This window comes from Protomyctophum parallelum (genome assembly GCF_964188405.1).
Source record: "Protomyctophum parallelum genome assembly, chromosome: 15".
NCBI lineage: Eukaryota > Metazoa > Chordata > Actinopteri > Myctophiformes > Myctophidae > Protomyctophum > Protomyctophum parallelum.
This window is the reverse complement of record NC_139710.1, coordinates 33,909,363-33,937,319: the sequence shown is the minus strand read 5'-3', so window position 1 is coordinate 33,937,319 and position 27,957 is coordinate 33,909,363. Positions and strand designations below refer to the sequence as shown.

Genomic DNA, 27,957 nt, shown 5'->3' with positions numbered 1-27,957 from the left:
GGTACCGTAAAGAACAAGAGGACTTCTCTTACTTTGTCAGTTAAATAAAGCTTTTAAACACACACACACGCACACACGCACGCACACCTATAGTACAGACAAACATGTGATTGGAACATCACACTAAAAGGATGGACAGTCAATTTTTGTGTATAAAATACATTGTAGGATGTACAGTACAACGATTACATTCAGTTCTAAAAATGACATGACAAGAAAAAAAACATTTACACATTTTGATGGTCTCAAATTGACTTAGATTTTCTCTCCGTCCAAAAATGATGCAATGATCAAATGTCTCATTAAAAAACGAAATACATCAACGGAAGAAAAGCCACAGAAGAAAATAGTTAAAAACAAAACAGATCGGTTGTAAAAGACAACGTGGACAAAAGATGTCATCAAGATAAAATAAAATATGAGTCCCAGATGCTTTGAGAAGTTGGGTTGTCAATTCATCCTTTACACACAGCATGCCAACACTCCGTGACGGGCAGCCATACAACACCATGGGCAGTTTTCATCTCTGGGGCTGGCTTTTGGATTCAGTGCACACTTAAGGAGGTGGTATTAGTTTTTGTTTTGTTTTATAGTCTTGTTTTGTGTTCTTAAATCATTTTACATACTCAGCTGACTTCCAGAAGTGCCCTGGGTGGGAAAGGCGACGGTTCCTTTTAGGCAACTTTTCCAGTAACTCCACCAGTTTGGAGAAACTGGGCCTTTCATCCTGCTTGAACGCCCAGCAGAGAAGGAGAATATCCTGAGGAACAAAAGTAGTACTGTACATTTTAGACTCTGGTGTGAACACAAAACCTTTTCAGCAAATTACCCAGAATTATCCATGCGTGTGATGTATCCTAATTCATTTCAATTGACAATTAATTGTTTGATAGCTGACAATAGCTATGTTTTGTTATATCATTAATTTGCCAAAGACAGGGATAATGTTATTGTACTAATTAAAAGTCAAATAAACACGAAACACATGATGCTTTTTTAAGGATTCATCAATGGGACATTGTGAGCGAAACAGTGTTGCCAGGGAGGACATGTTTTGAGTCTGAGTAGGCCTACTACTCAGACTAAGACTCTACTAGTGCTTCGTGTCCGGGTAGCTCAGTCAGTCGGTAGAGCTCTAACCTTTGGACCACAAGGTCATGGGTTCGATCCCGGGCACCATGCAGCTCAGTGTATGAGTAGCATGGCTTGTTGTGGGAGAAGTATTGGGAGCTGATGGTAATGTTTAGGCTCATACATAGTCTGGATTTACGGTGGTTAGGTGACCACCGAACTACAACATGACGTCATGAGCAAACCACCGCCAACCACCACTGTTAGCACTACATGGCTATAGTGCTAGCAGTTTGCATGGGCAGTACGCACAAGTCATTAAATATATATATATATATATATATATATATATATATATATATATATATATATATATATATATCCAATGATTATCTTAGTTACAATGAGATTGAACTAACCAGGGAAGTTTTGTTTCACTATCTGTGGTATTGATTCAGTTGGACTGCATGGCACAGAGCCTGCATCTCAATGGGTCTGGACTATAGCTGAGTAAACAGGGACTAGTTATCGTCTCTGTTAGGCCCAAACCACACCAGCTGCAACTACTTGCAACTACATGCAACTCCTTGCAACAAAACAAAACACACCAATGCAACTCCTTGCAACAAAACAAAACACACCAATGCAACTCCTTGCAACAAAACAAAACACACCAATGCAACTCCTTGCAACATGCCATTGGGAATAATGGTTGCAAGGAGTTGGTTCGGGCACATGCATTTCAAGGGATATATTGCAAGGTTGTTATTTTGAGAGTGAATTGCCACATAATATGATCAGTAGCATCACTGAAATGCCAATAATAATAATAAACTTTAAAGCACACCCTCGAGTGAAATACTGCTTAATCTTTATTCCCAAGGAAACAGAAATGACATTCGCAAAAACGTTGTTATTTTGAGAGTGCATTTTTTGATACATGGCATTTTGTTGGTAACTGTTATATAAAGGCAATATTATACAACATCCCGGGTATGTAAAACAACCTTCCATTGGTCGATGGATGATGCTGAATGACCCGTTACGACACTTTCACGACCACACGGTGTGAAATTAAGACACAAAGATTTCAGGAAGCTGAAATTCCTTACTGAGATCTCCTTGCCCATCCCGATCTGCGTGAGGTTGGGCTTCACCCCGCTGCCCACTTGCCACATGATCACCTCCGCAGGCTGAGTCTTGTAAGGCCACTCGCGTGCATGCAACTCGTACCAGATGGTGCTGCGGGGAGACAGGAGAGGATTGTTGGACAACCACTTCAGAAACTGTATACATCCACGTATGATAACAGCATCCTAAGGTTAGCAAGGAATATCACCTCTAATACTATAAGCATGTGTTGTAGGAGAATATAGGTTGCTGCCTTCAGGAAGGAGATATGGTGTACCAGCAATGTGTGTATCCACAAATTAGTTTACAAAATATATTGTGTTAAACAGATGGACAGACCAACCAAATTACATATTGTAGCCATCATTTGATCCCTATACTGCTAGCGGGGCTAAAACATATATTGATATATACAGATCGTGGACTTTGCATCGAGGACCTCCCTAGGGAGACGCCCGAGAGGCATCCTATCTCTCGGGCGTCTCCCTATAGGGATGGTCCTCGATGCACGTCCCACTGGGAGGAGACCCCGGGGCAGACCAAGGCGCAGATGGAGGGATTACATCGACTCACTGGCCTTGGAACGTCTCGGGATCGCCCCAGGAGGAAGTCACTAATGTTGCTCTGGAGAGGGAAGTCTGGAGCTCTCTGGTGGAGCTGTCGCCCCCACGACCGGACTACGGATAAGCGGTTGAAGATGGATGGACTTTGCCTTAAAACAGCACTCCATCCCTTTAGGAGGGTAACCGAGTCAAAAACCTCCATATGGGGTACCATCTGAAAACGCAATGGCGCCAGGAATCAATAGAGCAGAGTAGTCCCCAACAAATACATAAGTAATGACAGTAACTTATCAAGCTCGTAGCGCGGGACTCGGTGGCACGCTATGAGCTTGTAGATCTGCTATTTTTCCCTGAATGGGTTAACTAGATATAGTCTAGCCAGGCTGGTGAAAACCACAATAACATACAGTGCAAAAAAAAAAACATACTTTCTCACACGCGACCTCTATTCCATCTAACATCCAAACCATGTCATGTCTTAATGTTATTTATGTTGGCTTGGGTTTGTGCTGGGCGTATTGCCCAATACAGTAGCTCTAATATACATTTCATTGAAATAGTTCTGATGTTAGACCTTCAATCGTGAGTCTCTGATCTCTGTGGGCATGTTCTGCTAACAGAAAAAAAAATTAACACTATTTTGGGGCGGGAACCCCTGTTGGTGTTTGAAGCATTATGTTATACTTTAGCTATTGAAAAATAGCAGATCTACAAGCTCGTAGATCTGCTATTTTTTGAAAAGTTGTGAAAATGTGGCGCACATGTTTGAATATATATTTCAGCGCGAACATTTTTAACTCAAATATTGGCTTCTGGGGGGGTCCCTGGAACTACATATTTTGAGATATGTATGTCTGTGGCCCAATAGAGATAATCGACCTCAGTCCAAAATTGGTTAAACACCATCAGGCCAGAGACCATTTAAAACCTAAAAACTGACAGAACAGGGAGGTGTCGGGGGGGTCAACGTCACTCACCCGAAAGCAAAGACATCCGACTGTTTGCAGAAAGGGAGTTTGTCCTCCTCCGTTTCGGGGGAGAGCTGCTGAACGATTTCTGGCGCCAGGTGACACAGCCACCCGCTGGGGATTCTCAGTTTGTCTTCCCTCCTGCTGCAGAGACAGTAGAATATAGAACAAACTGTTAAAACATTTCTAATTTATAGCTTTCAATGGCTATGGTTTTGCTACAGTGTATATCACCGTAAAGCCATCAACACTCAGATAAAGGTATGTAAGTGATAATGCACGTCTGAGTCTGTTATTTTCCTGTATCTGTGATTTATCGTGCTTTCCATAGCAATTTACCATGGGAACAAAGAGGGCTATCTATATTTAATTTTTTCCTTTTGAGATTTTTTTATCCCACAATTTTTAAATCAATTTTTCACCCAGTGCCAATTGCCTAAACTGTAATACAGTTACAATACATACCACGAACAGAAATGCTTCCTTCAATGCATGAGGAGTGAGCAGAGGCCACTTCTTATCACCTGACAGGGGGGGGGGGGGGGGGGTTGCGCGTGTAACGTAGTAGTGCATGAAAGGAATACGTTATTCCAACCAGTTCCTTTCCCCTCCATCAGGCACCCGACTGACCAGGGGGAGGCAGTATAGAGACCAGGATTACTGCATGTACATGCAAACTCCACACAGAAAGGCTGTTTCGCCAACAACCCCTCATATGTTTTACTTTCCTGAATTAATTCTGAATTAATTAGGACCCGTCAGCTCAGGCCATTAACCATTTATTGCAAAGCTATTGCAGTATGGCTCTGCTCATGTGATATCCCAGATTATATGTGCACCGAGACACAACTCTGAAATCAACAACAAACCCTAGAGCAGAGCATAAGGTACAGACATTATATTAACAACATAATTTTCAATGCATTCCATATACCACATAGATACATCACAAAAGTCATGATCATAATACATTCCATAAATCACAGAATCACCCATAACAGAACTAGATACTACTTCATAGTGCAATGACATTATGATTATTACAAATGAATCCATTCCAAGCATTTGTTTTGCATTTGTTTTGGCTGTTTTTTGTGTAAAACAAATGCTTGGAATGGATTCAGAATCATGAAAACCGCCTAGTTTGACGTCACATGCTACTGAAAGCTGAAAAAATGTAAGATCATTTTGCCTTATTGTGCCATAACAGGTTTTTGATGGTGGCCATATGGATTTGGGGCTCTCATGAAATTTCCTTTGCTCTCCACTGTTATAATGTGATCGCCCATGGCTGTGTACTTGTACGTGAGACACAGTGTACTTGATATGTATTGTGTGCTGCCTGAACTGTAGCATACTTTACAGTTAGGCTACGAGAGACATCTGAGACAGCAAGGTCAGCTTGCTGCAGTTAGCGGTTATTATGTCTCCATTGTTGTTGTCACGTCATTGGGATCCAGCTCTATTATGTTCCTGTGTGTGTAATAAACTTTGTGAACCTTTAGCGTGATACTGTCTGCGTCCTGCGTCTGCTATATCTGAGAGAGGATAAAAGACAACATGGGTCCGTCCGTGTCTGGGCTTCCCACAGCGTAATGAGACCCAGGGGGAACACACGCAGAGACCTGTAGACATCACACTGGTCAGTAAACAGGGTGGGGACCGACTTGAGCATGTTCCGACGGCCAGACGGTCACAGAGTGCCCATATTGAGATAATGAGACTGAGAGCTGTAAAAACAGTTGGTGGTCCACACCATCAACACATCCTGCACTTCCTCCGGGACGGATTTTTTTTTTTTTTTTTTTATTAAGCTTAAGCAAATACAGGCTATGAGAAAATACATTCAAAGAGCCTATCAATGACCTGCAGCTACTCAGTCAGGCGTACAATATGTCTAAACTGAATGATTGGATGAATGACAGTCCTTGAGCTTTGTGGGATTACAGTCACATACTGAGGAGGTGTTTGTTCAGCCTCTTCTTGAAGGCGTGAACAAACAAAGGCGGATGTGATGTGTGCAGTACTTAGTTTAGACAGTTTTTGGTTTAGTCCTACAACTACAACCTATCTCAAACCCTCATCCTAAACCTAACCTCCCACGGGGCAGCACACCTTAACCTAACCTCAACCACCCATGTCTAACCAATGACTAGTCTAAACCCTAACCTCCCACGGGGCAGCACACCTAAACCTAACCTTAACCACCCATGTCTAACCAATGACTAGTCTAAACTAAGTATGCACCCCGGATGTGATAACACCATTCACTGTAGTCGTCAAATGCCAAACTAAGACGGTGGCCAACTTCCTATTTGACTTTGATTACAGTTTGTAAGCCGCAGGCTTAAAAGGGAAACGTAACCCTTTTAGCTAAAATATATATATATTAATGGCGTTTAAGATTTAGAACACTTTCCTGGGGGTGCACTTTATGTGTGTATTATGTGGTTTTAAAGACCCCCAGGAAAGTGTTCTAAATCTTCTAAACGTCATTAACATATATGTTTTGTATTGACCAGGACCAGGGTCAAGGTCACGCACAGACCTGGACCAGGGTCAAAGGCCAAATGAAGGAAGGCCATCAAATAAAACGATTATTTTTAAGTACATGGAAATAATTAACACATGCCCCCCCCGTTACACTAGACAGGATCGTGAGGCCACAATATACATAAAACGTACAGTACACAGATACAGACAATAAACAGATACATACATACATACATATGTATACATACATAAATAAACAGACAGCTTGCTCAGCCTCTCCCACCCTAAGTGGATATGATGAAGTAGACTGGGCCAAGAACTGCTTTAGGTAAGGACACTTAAAATAAATGCTTTTATAAATGAAGAGAAACCAAAATAATTGCCTTCTTGATTTATAGGCTGCAGCCAATTGAGCGAGTTGTACATGAAGCAGTGATGAGTTGAGTATCATTATGAACATCTCAATACAAACTGTACAGGGAGTTATATAAGACATTAAGGGGCTTAAGATGAGAGTGTTATCTGGTACAAGACATCTGCGTAATCTATAATAGGAAGTAACACTTTCTAACATCAAATGAAAAGCAGTTAATTGAACGGTAGAGTGAGCTGAGCTCAGGCAACCATATGTTTTTTGAAGGTAAGCTCTGCATGGATCGACTGTAAGAATGAATACCAGAGATTTAAGCTGAAGAAGCTATAGGCACTCGGCCAAAACGTCCATTCTGCTGTTGTTGCCTGCTGGGGGAAATCGAATACTAAAAAACAAGAATCCTAAAGGATACAACGTGGGTGCTGGTATTCATTCTTACAGTTTATATCTTCCAGAACCTTGCACCCGTTAAACTATTAAGTGGAATTACTCAACTGAGTGCTTTGCTCTCGCTTTCTTCTTCAAGCTCTTAGTCGAGCCACACTCCGAGATATTTGAATGAGTCAACTTTCTCAAGGTGAGTGCCATTTGAGAAATGTACAGTATGCGTACTTCAAGAGAGCTTGCTCGACTGTGGCGTGTACCAAACACCATGCTACAGGATTTCCCTTTGTTCAACAGCAGTTTGTTATTATAGAGCCAGTTCTGAATTCTGATTGTAAAGATTATTGAATTTGCATTATGTCAGAACCAGAGAAATAAATAAATATGTCATCGGCATAGAGCAGGACTATGTAGCAAAATCTGTCTTGGAAGAGCCACCCATCCACTAATCTAATATACGGCAACCTTCCCCGTGTTTCTTCACTGGTCCGATCCAGAAGAACGCAGTTTGCCGGCCACTGCTATACAGAGCTGACAATGAGGTTATATCTTCCCTTCTTCTCTGGAGTCCTGCCTCAAAGCAGACCAGAGGTAGAAAGCTGTCGTTAACTGATGTCATCGCTATAGGGGACACATGCTTCAGTAGGCAGGAACTGGGGGTGGCAACGAAGGACCGGGAAGTCTGGCGTGGCATTGTGAAATCCATGATCTCGACCGCGGTCGAAAAATGATGATGATGATGATGATGATGATGTAGGCAGGTGTCAGGTAAATAATTAATACAATTTAAAAAAAAAGGAGTGGAGATCCTGGGCAACCAGGAAGTGCAGGATCTCTCTCACGACAAGAGAACTCAACCAAAAGAACATGGTCCAGTCTAGTTTGCTGTGTGCTCATGTCATGTCACCAAAACCGCCTTCTTCCACCTCAAGAACATTGCCCGTCTCCGACCCTCTCTGTCATGTTCCGCAGCCAAAACACTCATCCACGCCTTCATCACATCCCGCCTTGATTATTGCAACAGTATCCTCTACGGCACCACCTCCAAAGTCCACAATAAACTGCAATATGTCCAGAATTCAGCTGCCCGTCTGCTCACCAGTACCCGTTCCAGAGACCATATTACGCCTGTCCTCCGTGACCTTCACTGGCTACCGGTTAAACAAAGAATCCACTTCAAAACACTCCTGACCACCTACAAAGCACTAAATAACCTGGCTCCCCCATACCTCTGTGACCTCCTCAAACGCCATGCCCCCTCTCGCTCCCTCAGGTCTGGTGATGCAAACCTCCTCGACGTCCCCAAAACCAAACGCTGTACGTGGGGGGACAGAGCTTTCGCCTTTGCTGCCCCAACCCTGTGGAATGCCCTCCCTAAGGCACTCAGAGATGCCCCTACCCTTCAAACCTTCAAATCCACCCTCAAAACCCACCTCTTCAAAATTGCCTTCCCTAGCTAACCCTTTTCACTGTCTTTTAATGTTCTTTGTTTTTTTTGTTTTTTTCTATTACAGTTGTTTTTAATTTGTTGTTACCTCTGTAAAGCCCCCCCATGTAAAGCGTCTTTGGGTACTCAGAAAAGCGCTATATAAGTTTGAGATATTATTATTATTATGTTAAGCAGCAATTGTATTTTCCTCAAGACATTTTCAAAATGCATTTTTGGGGTAAGCTGCTCTCTCTACGTAAAGTGTCTTTTGTGAAACGACTTGTTGTGATCTGGCTACTACTAAAATTGGATTGAAAAATTGGTTTGCAAAACTGTTGCTTGTGGGTGTTGCTGTCCGTCCGTTATGCCATTCAAATAGTAATTTACTTTTTCTTCATTTATTTACATAATCAAGCAGAATATAGGGATGCGAGGGTTGAAGTTGTTAAAGTGGCATGAGAGAGGTTCTGAACGAATTACCTGCCAGCCTGCAGCACCCCAGATATGGTGAAGAGTCCAAAGTCGGTGATGACGACTTTGCCGTTGTCGTAAAACACGTTCTTGGACTTCATGTCTTTGTGTAGGATGCCCTTAGCATGGAGGTAGCCCATTCCCTGAGGACAAAAACACATAGGATGCCCTTAGCATGGAGGTAGCCCATTCCCTGAAGACAAAAACACATAGGATGCCCTTAGCATGGAGGTAGCCCATTCCCTGAGGACAAAAACACATAGGATGCCCTTAGCATGGAGGTAGCCCATTCCCTGAGGACAAAAACACATAGGATGCCCTTAGCATGGAGGTAGCCAAAATTCCCTGAAGACAAAAACACATAGGATGCCCTTAGCATGGAGGTATAGCCCATTCCCTGAAGACAAAAACACATAGGATGCCCTTAGCATGGAGGTAGCCCATTCCCTGAGGACAAAAACACATAGGATGCCCTTAGCATGGAGGTAGCCCATTCCCTGAGGACAAAAACACATAGGATGCCCTTAGCATGGAGGTAGCCCATTCCCTGAGGACAAAAACACATAGGATGCCCTTAGCATGGAGGTAGCCCATTCCCTGAAGACAAAAACACAGATATATTCCTTGATAAGACATCGCCGCACGCACGCACGCACGCTCGCACGCACGCACGCACGCACGCACGCACGCACGCACGCACGCACGCACACACACACACACACACACACACACACACACACACGCGTTCAGTGTATAGGCCTCTACCTTGACCATCTCTTGGGCTATCTGTCGAGTCTTGTTCACATCCAGAATCACCTTGGCATCCCGCACAACAGAATACAGCGTTCTGCCTTTACACAAGCTGAGAAAAAAGACAAAGGTTACATTATTATTATGCTCCCTATACAGTATATACTGTACTGTAAGTCATGTGATGATACAGTACAAGTTCACAACGCATTTCAACATTTTCACCTATATATAACCTGCCTAAAATAAAATAGGGAAGCCAGGTTGAAAGTGGTCAATAACTGTACAGAATCTGTAAAGGTTGCCATTCGAGCAAAAGCTGACAATAGTCGTTATACTTTAGCATTTAGGCCTGGGCCGTGGCTCAGCGGTCCAGGCACCTTGGGCCTGGGCCGTGGCTCAGCGGTCCAGACACCTTGGGCCTGGGCCGTGGCTCAGCGGTCCAGGCACCTTGGGCCTGGGCCGTGGCTCAGCGGTCCAGACACATTGGGCCTGGGCCGTGGCTCAGCGGTCCAGACACATTGGGCCTGGGCCGTGGCTCAGCGGTCCTAGCCTGGTTAATAAACCAGACCGAATCAGCCGTTGGAAAAAATAAATTGCCTGCCGGCGGATTACGGTCTGGAGAGGCTCAATTGTACGCCCATTTCCTACACCAGAGAAATGGGGCGGCCAATCAGGACACGGTATGCAATATGGGCGGGCTTTGGTACAGTGACTTTCAATGCTTGAGACCTTTGACTGACAGTAGCTCTGACCAATTGCGTCAAAGAGAAAATGTTTCAACCGCCCCCCCTGGAAATGAAATCCAAGCTGAGCCTCCCCAGACTAATATCCCGCGGTCCGTGCTATATTAGTCTGGTTTATTAACCAGGCTACAGCGGTCCAGGCACCTTGGGGCCTCTAGGCCGTGGCTCAGCGGACCAGGCACCTTGGGGCCTCTAGGCCGTGGCTGAGCGGTCCAGGCACCTTGGGGCCTGGGCCGTGGCTCAGCGGTCCAGGCAACTTGGCCGGTATAGCCCGAGCCTGGCAGTTTGCCAGACATGTCACTCCCCCATCTCTCTCCCACATTTCCTGTCAGCCTACTGTCTGTCCCTCTATAAAAATATATGAAATAAAGGCGAAAGCCGCAAAAAAACCCATTTAAAAAATATGCTTTAGTATTTAATCATCACACAGGCAAATATTGACAGAAAATTAGGTATAGGCCAAGGTGCCTGGACCGCTGAGCCACGGCCCAGGGCCGATTTAAATTAGTTTTGTAATGTTTTTCTGTTTATTTTTTCTTTTCTTTTTAAAATTGTTTCTGGGATATTTAAACGGCATTTCCGAAACCCAACCCCTTGCCTCCAAACAGCCTCCGTCATGCTGGTGACCATCAAAGGGCCCGAAGCCAAATGTAACTGTAATGTTTATGCATATTCATTCAAAACGCTGAAGGTGACAGAAGCTATAATTTTTAGCGGAACCCCCTCCTGGGACTATAGTCCCTGCAACGTAGAAGAAGCGCACCTTCTGGCACTGGTGGTGGTGATAGATGATGGGTTGACACCTTCAGCTAAACACAGACTCCTTTGACATACTTCATGTACTGCCGCAGATTCCATGCCACCTCCTCCAACAAACACGACGTGCATGAGGGAAGACACCTTTTTCTGGCATGATGCCACTAATGAAACGCTATAATATAGGCTCTAATGAAGTCACAACAGCATTCTGAAAGACACCAGCTCCCCCCATAATACTGTAGCTTGGAAATGAGAATAAATTTAAAATAAATAAATCAATAATAAAAAATAAAAACTGCTAGAAAAACTAGACCTATGCCCTTCTGGGCATAGGTCTCCACGAGGATGATAGGAGTGTGTGAGATGTTTGGCAAAATGTTTAGGAGTAATGTAAACATGCAACAATTGTCTTCATTTTGTTGAGGAAATGCAGAGCCAGATCACCCAGAGCATCTCTGAGGATAGAATTCTGAATTGTAAGGCCTGGTGGAGACAATAATAATGATTCTCCACCATGGGAGCTTGATTGAGTCTACTTTACTCACACTGCAGTGAACACGAACAGGAAAAGATATTATTTGTGTTCACCTTAATGCAGCCTGAAAGGCTTTCTACAGCCTGAGCCAATTTAAACCCACTGAAGTGGGATTTATACTTTGTAATGCAATGGTGTCATGTGCCACAAACAGACGATCTACAAGCTCACAATGTGTTGCACAGGCAGCACATTTTCAGCTTGTAGATCGTCTGTTTTCTGCGTGCGACGACACCGACATACGACAGAGCGAGCGTAAATTAGCTATTAGAGTTTGATTTGGGCTTTGGTTTTCTTTGCGGTCCTGTTTCCTATTTGGATTAATGGGACCAAATTGAACCAAATGATCTTTCCATTTCAGCCCGTGACAAATGTACAGTATAATTGGAGCAGCGCTGTTTGTTTGTGGACAGTAGTAAAAACAATTTCTGCACTGACAATTTGTCGCTTTCAGCAATCAGCGCCCAGCTAGGATCTCCAAGATTCACTGCAGGAAAATAATTCCTGTTGTATTTTGCAGATTTTTAGGTCAGGGTCACGGCAGCTTGAGTCACCACCAGCTATGGGACGTTAAATCTGATGTCCGTTTACCTCGATTACGAGCAGGATTTACAAACCTCCGTAAGTCGGAATCCATGCAGAGCTGTCCATGCATGGTGGATCTTCAGCCTATCCAAAGTTCGGATGTAATTTGTGACTTGTACTGCCTCACTCCCGACATGTAAACGTTTCTGGCGAGAGGGCGGGAACTGCCCATAGATCCGAAGTCCCGTTAGTCTGAACATGCACTGCTCCCGTGCTTGCGGTTATGTTTAGGTAACAGCTAGCGGCAGAGGAAGAATTAAGAGGGGGAAAATAAACCTCATATAATCCTGCAGAGTTTCTAGGGAATTCCCTTAGTTTTTCCTTATTCTTCCTTATTGTTACAGTACAAGGCAACATAGCAACAGAGCATCTCCTGTATTGTCTTGCGTGCTATTTTGGTTGACATTCATCTATATAACATTTTTTTATTCATGGATTTTCTGTCGTCCCCTAACAGGAAGGTGGTATTCAGTGGTGGATATACAAACAGCAGCAGCTGTGCCAATTAGTACAACTTGAGAGCCTTATACAAACTGGGTCGTTAAAGTCATACTGTGCGGGGGGTCCTCAGACAAAAACATTGAGGGGACTATAGGGGACACGGGGGAACATGCAAACACCACAAATAAAGGCCCTTTCGCCAACCCCACCTATAGGGTATGCAGGGCACTGATGACGCGGAGGAGAGAACTCACTCACTTCCTGATCAGTTCACCATATACTGAACTGTAGGGACTGGTTTGAGATTCAACAACCCCTGTGTATTAGCAGCCTTACCTTACCGACCATGTCGATCTGTTCCTGTATTGTATTGTGTTTTTGCATGGACATAGTGTTGGGTGCCTGCACATATGCATACATGGCATCAACGAATGGTGTTGTGTGCAGGCACACTACACTTTGTCTTTCTTTTATCTGTATTGTATTGTGTTTTTGTATGGACGTAGTGTTGGGTGCTTGCACATATGCATACATGGCATCAACGAATGGTGTTGTGTGCAGGCACACTACACTTTGTCTTTCTTTTATCTGTATTGTATTGTGTTTTTGTATGGACGTAGTGTTGGGTGCTTGCACATATGCATACATGGCATCAACGCATGGTGTTGTGTGCAGGCACACTACACTTTGTCTTTCTTTTATCTGTATTGTATTGTGTTTTTGCATGGACATAGTGTTGGGTGCCTGCACATATGCACACATGGCATCAACGCATGGTGTTGTGTGCAGGCACACTACACTTTGTCCTTTTTATCATTCATTTTTTAAGAGCCTGCCCAGGGACTACAGATGAAATTTAGCTTCGGCTAACTCTGGCCCATTTACATTGATTGAAAACTGACATGTTGATTAATGAGCTTTGTCCCTCTCAAATAAATAAATAAATAAAATACCTAGTGATGATAGCCAGGTGTGGAGGGCTCATGCAGGCTCCCATGAACAGCACCACGTTCTCGTGGCGCGTGTTGCGGTAGGCCATCACCTCCCGCTTGAAGGCCCTCAGCTGTTCCTCGTTGTCGCGCTCGATGTCGATGAGGCGGATGGCGATCTCGCCATGCCAGCGGCCGTGGAAGACCTGGCCGAAGCGCCCCGTGCCGATCATCTCCCCGATCTCCAGCTGCTCGATGGGGATGTCCCATTCCTGCAGGAAGATGCTGGTCTGGCTGGCCTTGCGCGGGAAGTTGCGAGCGGACAGCAGCGCCAGGTTCATCTCCTCGAACTCGTCGCCCGAGTCCTCGTCGTTGCCCTCCTCGTTCTGTGTCACGTGGAAGACGAGAACAGAGACTATAAGCAGAGACTGGCTGACTAGCACGGCATGCAAAATGTCAGCGTTTGTGGTACGGTGTTCAGATACAGCATTTCCCTGTGTCGGCTTTGTCTGTTGCTACTGTAGGCTACATAAAATGCGTCATGCAGAAAAATACAAAAATTAAGCAAGGCCAGTGCTGTCCTGTCCATCATCATTGGAATGTGCTGTCTATAGGGATGTGTGGCAGTTCAGCCTGCCACTGAGACTGAATGGCTAAAGTTGGAATTATTGTGTATGTTGCAGAGAATTATATTATTTTGGGCTGTGTATGTATATTGGCTGATGCTTGATGTCTCCATGGTAGGGAGCAACTATCAGCTGTGGGGTGTGGGGAACATACCAACAGTGGGTTTGTTTAGAGCATCCTGCTTTCTCATTGTTTATGATTGGTTAATTGATTGAATAATAAGTGACGTATAATAATATGTGATGAATAATATGTGTTGTCCCTCCCTGGACATTATGAAATATGGTATAATTGTGGAATCAATTCAGGGTGGTGTGTTCCAGTGGGAGGGGCTTAGCCTTTATATGTAGGGAGGCCTCCGACTAGGACTGTGGAGCTGGAAGGAGCTAGAAGGAGCTAGAAGGAGCTGGAAGGAGCTAGAAGGAGCTGGGGCCACCTCGCCCAGTATCTCTGTAAATACTTTTGTTTTGGTGAATAAAGACGAACAGCATCTCTGCATCAAGGACTGCCTGGAGGTTATTTCTATATATTTTCCCATTTTCCCGGTTTTCATACTATACCCACACTAGGCAAGTGTGACAGGGTGTCAAAAAATCGATTCAAATTACATTCGCGCTCCTGTTATGAAAGATTTAAAATTGATTCATGATTTCCAAAAATCTTCAGTCATTTTCAAGTTACTCCAGTCACTTCAGTTCAACACAGCTGAGGCCGTGTCTGATCCTCGTTGACATACAGTACACTCGTTAATATTACTTGCATCATAGCAACTCTTATAGTGTGAGTGTGTGTCTCTAGTCTCTGTGCACAATAATTGACAAGACGACTTGTGTTAGACAAGACTGTAGTAGATCGTGATGAAATCCTATATATCGAGATCGAGAGTTGAATCGGAAAAAAACGTTTTTTAATCGAATTGTGGGACACCCAAAGATTCACAGCCCCTTCCTGAGAGAAAGTGCATTCACCCATTTTGACCTGAGATCAGATTCTAAAAATGTCTTCTACATCCTGACAGTTTTCTGAAAAAGCTATGTTTCTATGTCAGTCGTTCTTTGATTTTTCAAAAATAGCAGACCTACAAGCTCATAGCGCGCCACTCGGTGGCGCGCTATGAGGTTGTAGATCTGCTATTTTTCAATAGCTAAATCATAACATAATGCTAACACCAAAAGGCGTTCCCGTCCAAAATGGGTTAACTTTCCTAGCAGCACCTCCACCTCTGCCTGGATGTGCACGAGAGCTACTGTATACCTGATCATATACTGTATTTATGTACACTCACGCACACACGCACGTGTGCGCGTGCTGCTCTCCATTGAAGCGACGGTCTATAGTTTTCAAAACATAATTATATTTCAATGAATTGTGTTAAGGAGCAGCGTGACATCATTAGTCACGCAGAACTATACATTCCCCCTCCAGCTTGTGAAGCATTATTCGCTGTGGAGATTTCTCAAGGCACCTCCCTATAACCCATTTATGTCGAAATTTAAAAGAAATGTCTTCTAAATCATGACAGTTTCCTGAAAAACCTCATGTTTCTATGTCAGTGGTTCTCAATATTTCATGTCAAAGGACCCCCAAACTTATATGTAGTTCCAGGGACCCCCCCTCTTAGAAGTAAAGATTTGAGTTAAAAAAAACGTTGGCTCTGAACGAATATATATTCAAAGATTTGCGCCGCATTTTTACGATTTTTCAAAAATAGCAGATCTACAAGCTCGTGGCGCGCCACCGAGTGGCGCGCTACGAGCTTTGTAGATCTGCTATTTTTCAATAGCTAAATTATAACATAATGTTTAGAACACCAAAAGGGGTTCCAGCCCCAAATGGGCTAATTAGACCAAACGAGCGGCGGAGCTGGGCCTTAATGTCTGTTACAGCTGTTTGTTTTTTTGCGTGTGTGTGTGTGTGTGTGCGCGTGTGTGTGTGTGTGTGTGTGTGTGTGTGTGTGTGTGTGTGTGTGTGTGTGTGTGTGTGTGTGTGTGTGTGTGTGTGTGTGTGTGTGTGTGTGTGTGTGTGTGTGTGTGTGTGTCATCAGCCCCTTATTTCACACTGATGTATTCATGAGAGAGGAAAAAAATTATAATAATAATGAAATAATAAGAAACAACTTACGTACGAGACGCTGTCGCAAGCCGAAAATAGCCCAACCTTCAAGCTTACAGGGTTGTGAGACTTGAAGGTCGGCGATTTTAAACAACATTCAACAACAGCATAAATTAGGACCGCATTTCACCGGCAAACCAAATACAGCAGATCAACAGCAGCATGACTCACATCCGACGTGGGCTCAACTTCGATCTGCAGCAGAGGGTTTCCTTCGTTCCTGTATAAGAAAAAGCAACAAGAAAACATATCATAAGCCGACTGACTGAGAGGAGATACAGTAAATAAATAAATAATCGTCCTCCCATGTGTATTTGAACACAGCAGACTGTAGTCTCAACCCACGCCGTGCACACAGAGGCAGAGCCAGACAGAAGTGAACTCACGACACCTCCCCTGGCTTGCCTTACAGTCTCACCTGGCCCCAGCCATCCAATCTCGCTCCACTCCGAACGGAGGTCTGATTTGAAACAGTGAGTAGAGTGATGAGTCTGACCAGAGGTGGTCTGTTTTTTCAGACCAAAATTGTATGGAACAATTTAACCCCGTTTTGACCTGAGATCAGATTCTAAAAATGTACATCTTGACAGCTTAATAGCTAAAGCATAACATGATGCTAACACCAAAAGGGGTTCCCGCCCAAAATGGGTTAATAGAATCTATCAGCCATAGTGATGTAATGATACATTTTAACAGGGATATACGCTATACACATCACGATACATGGGCGATATTGGTTCATTATGGCCAACCCCCTGCCCCAACCCACTGCCCCCCTGCCCCACATGCCCCATCCTGTTCTTCTCCACACTACAGCTTCTGAAGCTCTCGCAGCCTTTTATTCACCAGCATATCAGCAACAACTCTCTGAGAAACGATCCAAGACCACGGGAGCAGAGAGGCCAACAGCAAGGCAACGTGTGACATTACCCGCAGAGCCCAGGGTCCCCCGCTCTGCAGGCCTAATGAGTGGCTCCTGCCGGTTGCCGGGGCCTGAGAGGGGCCCTCATTAACCAGGAGAAGAGGCCATTAAGGGCTGGGGGAATCTGCCATCTGCCACTTTAGGAGCATACAGCGAGTGAGGGGAGGAGGGCCACGTACCATTAATTAAATCAGAAGAGCATGTGGTTTCATAACCGCACTAATGTATTCACATTCGTCAGAAGGCAGCGACAGAAGAGGTGGATGAGGTGGAGTGAGAGAGGTGGAAAATGAAGCGGGGGAAATCGAGCTGATATAGAGAAATAATAGGAGAGGGAAAGTGGGTGCAGAGGGGAGGGTGAAAGACATGTTCATGTTGTATTAGTGTTTGTATTCTATTGATGGTTAACCCATTTTGGACTGAAGTCGATTAAAAAAAATGTCTTCTAAATCCTAACCTTTTTCTGAAAAACCCATGTTTCTTGTATGTCAGTGGGGCTCAACCTTTTTTATGTCAAGGACCCCCAGAATTATCTCTACTGGGCCACACCTCAAAAGATTAGATATATAGATTTTTCAAAAATAGCAGACCTACAAGCTCGTAGTGGCGTGCTACTGTATGAGCTTGTAGATCTGCTATTTTTCAATAGCTAAATTATAACATAATGTTTAAAACACCAACACGGGTTCCTGCCTAAAATGGGTTAAAGTCCACTCAGTAAAAGCCACACCGTAAAATACTCAATGCTCATTTTAAGGTTTTTGGTGATGGTTTTGGTTCAAACCAGTTCTGACGTCGGAAAAAACTTAAAAAGAAACTACAGTCAGGACATCTTGGGATGCAGGAGGAGCGTCCACAAAAAGTTATCAGAAGTTCTGAATGAAAAGTAACATCACGCCTCTTTCTGAGGAAAAAAAAAAAAGTTTGGACATTGGAAGGAGTATGTATTGCGATAACACATTTTTTCAGCCGTAGAGGATGGGCAGAACACCCTTCATATCATTGGCTCCCTTGCAAAATGATTCATATAGCCATTGAGTCATATCCTCCTTGTGGCCTTGAAAACAAAATAAAAACAAGTGTAGTTCTTAAATTCCACAATCAAACAGCCATTAAATATATCTCTAAACTCACTATAGCTTGCCTTTTTTCTACTGTACGTTTATATAATTATCCATACAATAGGTTTTGCCTTAATCGCAGACCTTTCCAAGGATCTTGTTCTGTTGATATTTAAAGGAAATCAAGTACAGCATCATCGTCCTATCGACTATTCCGTCAAAGGTTTTCGTGCAAACAACGTTTAATGGAAATTGAACATCAACCCACAGCATAGACCACAGACCACTACGTCTCCATTCCTCCTCCGCGCGCTGAGAATCTAATCCAATTAACATCTAGGTCAAAAAGGCAACCTTGTCGCTCCTATTCGCGTCCTATTCCTGTTGTTATTCCTTATGTTTCTCATGCAAACCACTAGCTTCCTTCAAAGAGCGAGAGGAAATGCAGTTGGCATCCCAACTGTAGCGTGAAGTGAAGGCCATGCTAACATTAGACCCTCCGTGGTATTCGTCATGTGTGCGCTCGGCTCGGCATGTCAAATCGTCACCCAAATCTCTGTTGCTCCAATAACTTTGAGTCTGCTGCCTACCAGTGATCGCAGAGAGAGAGAGAGAGAGCGGTGGGGGTGGTAACAGCGTGGGTAAGAGAGCGAAAGATACAAGAGAGAGGGGAGTACGATCAACTGCATGATTTATTCAGTATGCAGTTGATAGTGTGGTGTTTGCGTAAAGGGTAGTTCCTCGTCCTCCTGCATGTGTTACGTAACGGTGGATATGATTCAACTCACCCTGGCTCAGACAGAACAGGGTGAAGGATGACCTGAGTTAAGGTGGATATGATTCAACTCACCCTGGCTCAGACAGAACAGGGTGAAGGATGACCTGAGTTAAGGTGGATATGATTCAACTCACCCTGGCTCAGACAGAACAGGGTGAAGGATGACCTGAGTTAAGGTGGATATGATTCAACTCACCCTGGCTCAGACAGAACAGGGTGAAGGATGACCTGAGTTAAGGTGGATATGATTCAACTCACCATGGCTCAGACAGAACAGGGTGAAGGATTTACGTAAGGTGGATATGATTCAACTCACCCTGGCTCAGACAGAACAGGGTGAAGGATGACCTGGGGCGCTCTGCTCGGAGGGGCCTCAGGAGTTACATCTGTGGAGCCAGACACGTATTTAGAAGAGATTCACTAAGATAACATCATTACAACAATCCACTTTATGTATTACTTATAATGTCAGGATTATTATTTTTCTTCTATTCTACGATAACAACAAAGCAATTGCTTATATGATCATGCCATTACTGTTGCTGATATTGATTCTTACAACAGGGGCCAGCTAGCCTGTCAATGACAAAGGCAGCATGTCTACATACGGTACCTTATTTTGACCTGAGATCAGATTAAAAAAATGTCTTAGCTACATCCTGACAGTTTTCTGAAAAAGCTATGGCCCTCATTTATCAACCGTGCGTACGCCAAAATATGGGCGCACGCCGAAATTACCGACATTTTCGGCATTTAACATTTCCGGCAAAGCTTGAAATTGAACTTGAGTAGGACAAATAGTCACGTCTACTCTTCAGCTGGCGTACGCTGTTTTTCTGTTTTACACAAGCGGAGCAGCCTTGTCTGAACTGCTGAGAGGCTGTCACAGGCATCTAAACATATATGTATTCACTCCTAAAATGTTTATATAAAAGGTATGTATAATGTATATGGGCTACATGTAAAAAATAAATAAATAAAAATGTTAAGGAATACATGTGTCATGAAATTAGTAGGAGATAAAATCGCGCAATTAAAAACAATGTTGCAAGAGATGCTTAAGCCATTTAAACAGTGTTTTGCATGAGCGCATACATGCGAGGATTTGGGCTGTCTGTGCTGAAATATTTCCATGACGGGACGTTGGAGAGTATAGTGCAGCAGTCCCAACGTGGTATAGCCTACTGTAGCCTAATCTACAGCATGAAGGCCGATGTCTTTCTTACGGTATGTGCAATATAATAAACCCGACGCGTCGCTCAATGCCAAATGTACCGTGCCAGGCTCCCAGCGCAAGTGGGAACTGCATCGGAGATATATAGGTATATTACCCAGCCAAGCAACCACCAGCCACATGAGGCTATATACGGTTTTTGCTGCACATTCATATGACAGTTGACAGCCCGGCCGGCGGCCACTGCAGTGACTAACGTCTGCGAGGCAATCTAAATAGACTGTCGAACGTCGGAACGTGCATGGTCAGTTGGTCACGGACGGACCACTGTGATAGAGACAGACAGACAGACAGACAGACAGACAGACAGACAGACAGACAGACAGACACACTGGACAGGAGGAGCACCTGCAAAACAGCAGCGTGTGTGTGCCTATTTGTTATTTAATTATGGTTCACAGGTTCAGGTTTTCGTTCACTAATATATCTTGTTGTATATTAAATTAAAAATACTTTAATGATTTAATATACAACTAACAACACACAGTGAAAAATTGCGATATGTGTGCGGGGGGTGAGGCGGGCAGCAAGGGAAACGAAGCGAGAGGAGAAACAGACAGCTTTATTTAATGTGTCATGTAGGTGCGTGCGTGCGTGGACATGACAGCAAGGCAAGCGAGGTGAGAGGGAACAGACAGGGTAGGCCTACAACTTTATTTAATTCATGCAGGTGTTCGTTGTTTATTTATTTAACAACACACCAGTTAGTTGGGCTTGCAAGTTGCGTGTGCGTGCAGCTTGTGTGCGTCTGTGTGTGTGTGTGTGTGTGTGTGTGTGTGTGTGTGTGTGTGTGTGTGTGTGTGTGTGTGTGTGTGTGTGTGTGAGAGAGGGGGGTGAGGCGGGCAGAAAGGCACGGTAACCATGGTTTCCAGATCGTATAGCAGTGGTTCAGGTCGCAAAAACGAGGGCGAGGCTTGATTTCTTAGGGCGTGCCAGATCAAATTCAGCCGTGACATTTATTAACGTGAGAACGAAATTAAGGAAGGATCAGCTGTTTGCGATCACTTTATAAATGCCGTGGAGACGTGGGTGTACTACGAAACCTGCACTCGAATTTGTGGCAGATTTTACACTCGATTGATAAATGAGGGCCTATGTTTCTATGTCAGTCGTTCTTCGATTTTTCAAAAATAGCAGATCTACAAGCTCATAGCGCGCCACCGAGTGGCGCGCTATGAGCTTGTAGATCTGCTATTTTTCAATAGCTAAAGCATAACATAATGCTTAAAACCAAAAGGGGTTCCCTCCCCAGAATGGGTTATAATAAATGACCAAGACTTGACTCGAGAGTTTACCAGAGAAAATGCTTCCCACCATAATATTTACCCTGCTCTTTCCAAACCTTGTTTTTCTGAATGTCTCAATTGACCCTCAACTCTGTCTGTGGGGCTGCTAGAAGAAGCTATCCCGGCTGTAATTGTCCGTGTATAGCGAACACAGATCCTGTTGTAGCAAATGGGCGCATGCAGCTATAGGGCCATCATTAGGTGGACCCAAATACAACAAGTTCACAGAGAAGGTGGGCGTTTGGGTAAATCAGGCCATGGTTATAGGGACAGGAGAGCTACGCTGACATCAGAACGAAACAAGCCCCCTCGTGCCTGGGTGTGTTGCGGTGCATTATGGGTAGGTGTAATGACCAATTATAGGATGCACTTACCTGGAAATATGAACTGCTGCTTGTATTTGAAGTAACTGGAGGCTGGGGGGGGGGGGGGAAGAGAGGCACGGTGAGATTTGGAGCTTGTGTGATGTCTGATGTGACACGCTTGTATCCAACAGGCTGTTAGATACGGGTTCACACACATATGGAGGATTATACGGAGACTCTGCTTCTGAGACTCGACTCCAGTGAAGATACTTGTTATCACAGATACCAACCAGTAAGACGCCTGACGGGCGAGAAGCGTTGCACGCACGCACCCGCCTCGTTGACGGCAGACCATGCCAAAGCACTGGCGCTTTGGCATGGGGGGATCAGATCAACATATCCACCTGGGTGACAGCAGACTGCTGGGCGAGCGCTGGCGCTTTGGCATGGGGGGTCAGATCAACATGGAATGAATTCTGTACTGGCCATATAAGGAGCATGTCTTTTCTTTTATCCCACAATTTTGCAACCCATTTTTCACCCCTGTGTCAATCATCTAATGTGATCCTGGGCTCTACACACCCTCCGCCAACCTAGTCCCCATATATGGGGGACAAGGGGAGAGCAACGGACTTGAACTCATGCTTCCTTCATGCCTGAGTGTCCAAGTTGCTCCTTTCCCTGGTTTCCCTGGTTGGACGTAGCTCGTGGAAGAAACGTTATTCCAACCAGTTCCTTTCCCCTCCATCAGGCGCCCCGGCTGGCCAGGGGGACGTAGTTTAGAGACCAGGATTACTGCATGTTTTTTGTGAGGGTACCTACCCTAGGGGACACGGGGAGAACATGTGAGGGTACCTATCCTAGGGTACACGGGGAGAACATGCAAACTCCTCCAAGCCTGTCTTGAATGTACAGGGTTTTATGAGGTCAGATCAACATATGGAATGTCAGAAAAAACAGGTGAGCTCCATACAGCATATGGAGATCTAAGGGTGGTAGCGGGGACATTCTCTTGAGTGTACAGGGTTTAATGAGGGCCCAGGTCTTAATTTTAGGGCCTGTTGAGAACTCTAGTTTTCGCCGGCTGCCGGGGCAGGCCTGTCTAGAGTTTGAAATTTGAATGGACAGGTATAATTCAGAAGGGAGACATCGAAAAGGAAGGATGGATGGGGAAGGATCAACATATGGATTATGTCAGAACAGGTTCTGACATATATATCTAAGGGTTTGAGGTTTGAGGTCAGATGTAGAGTTGCTGGCCAATATTGATGACATCAGGGAACTCCATAAATGGATATATATATATAATTTCCCAATGACGTTCCAAAGAAAAAGACAGTATAGGAGAGAAGCCTCTCTCAGCAGAAACCTCTTTCTGCGTCATGTGCATGAATAATCAACAACCAAAGTTCCCCAGGAAAATGTAGTAGAGTTTTTTCAGAAGGTACAGAGAAATCCCCAAAACCTTTCTCTGCATACTGAATAATGAAAAGAACACATTCAAACCAAATGGGAAGTGGTTCCCCCTTTTAACATATACCAAAAATAACACCCACTTTCAACATGGAGAAGGAATGCCTGCTTTCTACTAGGATGCACGCTACAGTATGTAGCGCACCAGAAGATAGTCGATCTGAAAGTTCACAACACATCTCAGCACGTCGCGTTGCGATGCTTGCAGATCAGCTATTTTTATGCGAACGACACACCGACGTGCAAAACAAGTATAATTAATCCCAAGGGACTGACTGTTCTTTCTTCTGGGCATGGTGACATTTTTAGAGGAACTTTACCGCGGCCGGGGTAATTGTTTGGTCTCTCATAATAAACCTCATACAACCTTCACTGTTGATTTAAATCAATGGGTGTTAATACTGACCTGTATGAACAAGTCCATTTTTGGGCCCACTATAGCGTGCAGGGCTCCAAGCATGCAGTGTTCCGTCTGACACCTTGGTCCCAAATCAGACATCTTAAAAAATTGCCACAGAATTTGCTGTGCGGCCTCATGCTCCGTGAGGGATGGAACCTACAGGTTTAATTTGCTGTGCACCCCTCATGCTCCGTGAGGGATGGAACCTACAGGTTTAATTTGCTGTGCACCCCTCATGCTCCGTGAGGGATGGAACCTACAGGTTTAATTTGCTGTGCACCCCTTATGCTCCGTGAGGGATGGAACCTACAGGTTTTGATGACCAGAAGCGCTTTCCTCTATAGCCCTTTTTTTTTACAATTTCTCAAAATCTACCGTGAAAGGAAACTTGCTGAGCACATTTTCAGATGGGCAAATACATATCATTTTGGGGTCTTTTTTGAGAACCACTGATTTAGAACGCGTTTGTACAATCAGCCTCATAGGTCTTCTTAACCCACCCGTTTTGGTGTTTTATCTAAGCATTATTTATACCTATTGAAAAATAGCAGATCTACAAGCTCATACGAGCTTGTAGGTCTGCTATTTTTGAAAAATCGTGAAAATGTGGCACAACTCTTTGAATATATATTCTTTCAGAAGACTTTATTTATTTCGACGTCAGGCCTAAATGGGCATTCCCTGCCAACGATGACTCTTTTTTGTGGTCATAAGCCCACACACCGCCAAAGACGAGTGTTTTGCCGATCCAACGACTGCCACCACCGTGCACTGCATGCAGTCAATCATAATACCTGTCAAGTTGAACTGTTTCTGTTGGCGCGCGGACTGGGGGGAGGGGTGCAGGGGCGAGGGGGGCGTGGCACTGCTGGGCAGAGGAGGCGCAGGCGAGGAGGGGGTGGAGGAGGTGGTGGAAGAAGGGTTACTGCTGGAGTCTGGCTGGTAGGGGGCTGGTGGGATGTGATCCTGTGATAGGACACAACAACAGGGGTTATACTGCTGGAGTCTGGCTGGTAGGGGGCTGGCGGGATGTGATCCTGTGATAGGACACAACAACAGGGGTTATACTGCTGGAGTCTGGCTGGTAGGGGGCTGGTGGGATGTGATCCTGTGATAGGACACAACAACAGGGATTATACTGCTGGAGTCTGGCTGGTAGGGGGCTGGTGGGATGTGATCCTGTGATAGGACACAACAACAAGGGTGGTTAAGGCTGGATTCTGGCTGGTAGGGAGCCACGGTGTGATCCTGTGAGAGAACAAACTGCTATAGCGCAGTGGTGGAAAAAAAGTACTCTGTTGTTTGACATTAGCAAACTTACCAGTACTGCAGCGACGATAATAGGCTATACTATACTCTCCTTGAAAGGCAGATTTGTCTACAAAAGAAATGTTGGAATGAAGGCTGCATATAAGAATGAAGGCTGCATATAAGAATGAAGGCTGCATATAAGAATGAAGGCTGCATATAAGAATGAAGACTGCATATAAGAATGAAGGCTGCATATAAGAATGAAGGCTGCATATAAGAATGAAGGCTGCATATAAGAATGAAGGCTGCATATAAGCGGATAAATGGTTGGCTTCCAAAAGCTTTCCATGCCAATGACCCCCAAATAGCCATCGCCTCTGGCACCTGGATCCTGGCATTCCCCCAGGCGGGGAGCCCCCCCCCCCACACTTAGCCTATTGACTTTACTTTACAGAACTGCAATGTGCCAAGTGCAATCCCAGGCTTGTAGACCACCCTCCGCCCACTTCTGTATACTTTCTTGTGTGTCTTTGATGTTCTATAAAATAAAAATAGCAAACTGCCTTTTTTTTATATACGTAGGTGTTCATGTCCAGGGAGTATAGGAACACTTTTTGTGATGGATTCACAGAAAGCGTTGACATGAAAAGGTCCACTAACTGACAAGAGTGATTTGAGACACAACGGATATCTGTACTGTATCCTCAACAGTATATATATTACATTTATGTGCGTACAAATGACAAATATGTGGTGAAAATATAGTCAATCTACATATTATATATATAATTTTGTGTAAAACATTACATTTCCTAAGGAAACACATGTGCCTGAAGCTCTCTCTTACCTTGTTGATTTTGTTGGTCTTGGGTAGTGTCTGGCTGATGGTCAGGTCTGCGTACCTGAGTGGGTTGTTGATGTCACATGGCACTGATTCGGTCCGCACTAGACGCGCTGAGAAGCAGAGCACCAGCATTAGCCATACCGACGCACTAGACGCGCTGAGAAGCAGAGCACCAGCATTAGCCATACCGACGCACTAGACGCGCTGAGAAGCAGAGCACCAGCATTAGCCATACCGACGCACTAGACGCACTGAGAAGCAGAGTACCAGCATTAGCCATACCGACGCACTAGACGCGCTGAGAAGCAGAGCACCAGCATTAGCCATACCGACGCACTAGACGCACTGAGAAGCAGAGCACCAGCATTAGCCATACCGACGCACTAGACGCGCTGAGAAGCAGAGTACCAGCATTAGCCATACCGACGCACTAGACGCGCTGAGAAGCAGAGTACCAGCATTAGCCATACCGACGCACTAGACGCGCTGAGAAGCAGAGTACCAGCATTAGCCATAGCGATGCATGCAAACATCCCTATTTCTGGGTATGTGTCATCATAGGAGGTGAACATTCGGCAAAAATGGATGAACGTTTGGCAAAAATAAGGGGATCTATACATACAAGGTCACAAACACGTCGCGTTGTGACACATTTAGAGCTTGTATAGAACGGCTATTTTACACTATTTGACGTACACAACAAAGCATAGGGTTTATGTCTGTGATTCTTTTGCAGGATACGGGGGCCCCCAGAGGTCTTTAAAGGGGGTTCCAGGGCGGCCCCCAGAGGTCTTTAAAGGGGGTTCCAGGGGGGCCCCCAGAGGTCTTTAAAGGGGGTTCCAGGGGGGCCCCCAGAGGTCTTTAAAAGGGGGTTCCAGGGGGGTCCCCAGAGGTCTTTAAAGGGGGTTCCAGGGGGGGCCCCCAGAGGTCTTTAAAGGGGGTTCTAGGGGGGCCCCCAGAGGTCTTTAAAGGGGGTTCTAGGGGGGCCCCCAAAGGTCTTTAAAGGGGGTTCCAGGGGGGGCCCCAGAGGTCTTTAAAGGGGGTTCTAGGGGGGCCCCCAGAGGTCTTTAAAGGGGGTTCCAGGGGGGGCCCCAGAGGTCTTTAAAGGGGGTTCTAGGGGGGCCCCCAGAGGTCTTTAAAGGGGGTTCCAGGGGGGCCCCCAGAGGTCTTTAAAGGGGGTTCCAGGGGGGCCCCCAGAGGTCTTTAACCTATTTAGGCCTGACCTCAAAAAAATCTTCTAAATCCTCCAGTTTTCTGAAATAAATATTTTCACGATTTTTAAAAAATAGCAGAACTACAAGATCGTAGCGCGCCACTCGGTGGCGCGCTATGAGCTTGTAAATCTGCTATTTTTCAATAGCTAAAGTATAACAATGATTAAAACACCAAACACCGGTCTGTAACTCTGAGAGCATAATAGTCAGCATACAAATGGAACCAAATGGACCCGTATTTGGTTGCATTAGTATACGCTCTCTCTCAGAGTTATGGGGTCCATGGCCTAATGCATACCAAACTTGGGGGGGGGGGGGGGGGGTCTTTTAAATTAAATAAAAAGTTTGATAACGAGCTGGTTTAAGTGCTTAAAAATCTAAGGGGAACAAAGACGGCTGCAGGGCGACAGAACTCAAAGCAAATGCTTCACTTCGTAATGCCTTCAGGGGCAATTAGAGGGAAAGTCTTTATCAGTCCTGGCCGTGCTAATGTGAGAAAACGGAACAAACTGTTTTGAATGCCACCCATTTGTTATCGCACACGACGCACAGAGAGACACTTTGCAAGGAAGATACGTTTTTATTTTCTGTGGTGGGGGCGGAGGGAGTTTAACAAAAGATGGTAGAAATTCGTAATTAGAGTTCTTTACCTTGAGTTATTCCTTGGTGATCTTATTTGGAAGAATGGTGGGTGGGTGCGGGGTGGGGGGGTGTGTGTGTGGGGGGGGGGGGGGGTAAAGGACAAAAGAAAGTCTTAATTTGGATGGTAGATAATGGCAATACTTTCATAGTTGACTTAATTATTAAGAGCAATACAGGGTT

At 44.8% G+C, this 27,957-nt stretch overlaps 1 protein-coding gene across 1 annotated transcript in view; it reads right to left on the bottom strand.

Moving 5' to 3' along the window:
- Positions 1–613: 613 nt before the first annotated feature.
- The window catches only part of ksr2 (kinase suppressor of ras 2), a gene marked incomplete at both ends in the record, with an annotated part of 122,792 nt that continues 95,448 nt past the window's right edge, over positions 614–27,957 (bottom strand). Inside the window, 11 exons of the mRNA XM_083784359.1 lie at positions 614–760; positions 2,184–2,313; positions 3,743–3,877; positions 8,893–9,026; positions 9,649–9,745; positions 13,653–14,014; positions 16,539–16,587; positions 19,445–19,514; positions 22,023–22,064; positions 24,621–24,792; positions 25,925–26,031. Of these exons, the coding sequence (XP_083640485.1) occupies positions 614–760; positions 2,184–2,313; positions 3,743–3,877; positions 8,893–9,026; positions 9,649–9,745; positions 13,653–14,014; positions 16,539–16,587; positions 19,445–19,514; positions 22,023–22,064; positions 24,621–24,792; positions 25,925–26,031 (1,445 nt within the window). The remainder of the gene's footprint in view (positions 761–2,183; positions 2,314–3,742; positions 3,878–8,892; positions 9,027–9,648; positions 9,746–13,652; positions 14,015–16,538; positions 16,588–19,444; positions 19,515–22,022; positions 22,065–24,620; positions 24,793–25,924; positions 26,032–27,957) is intronic.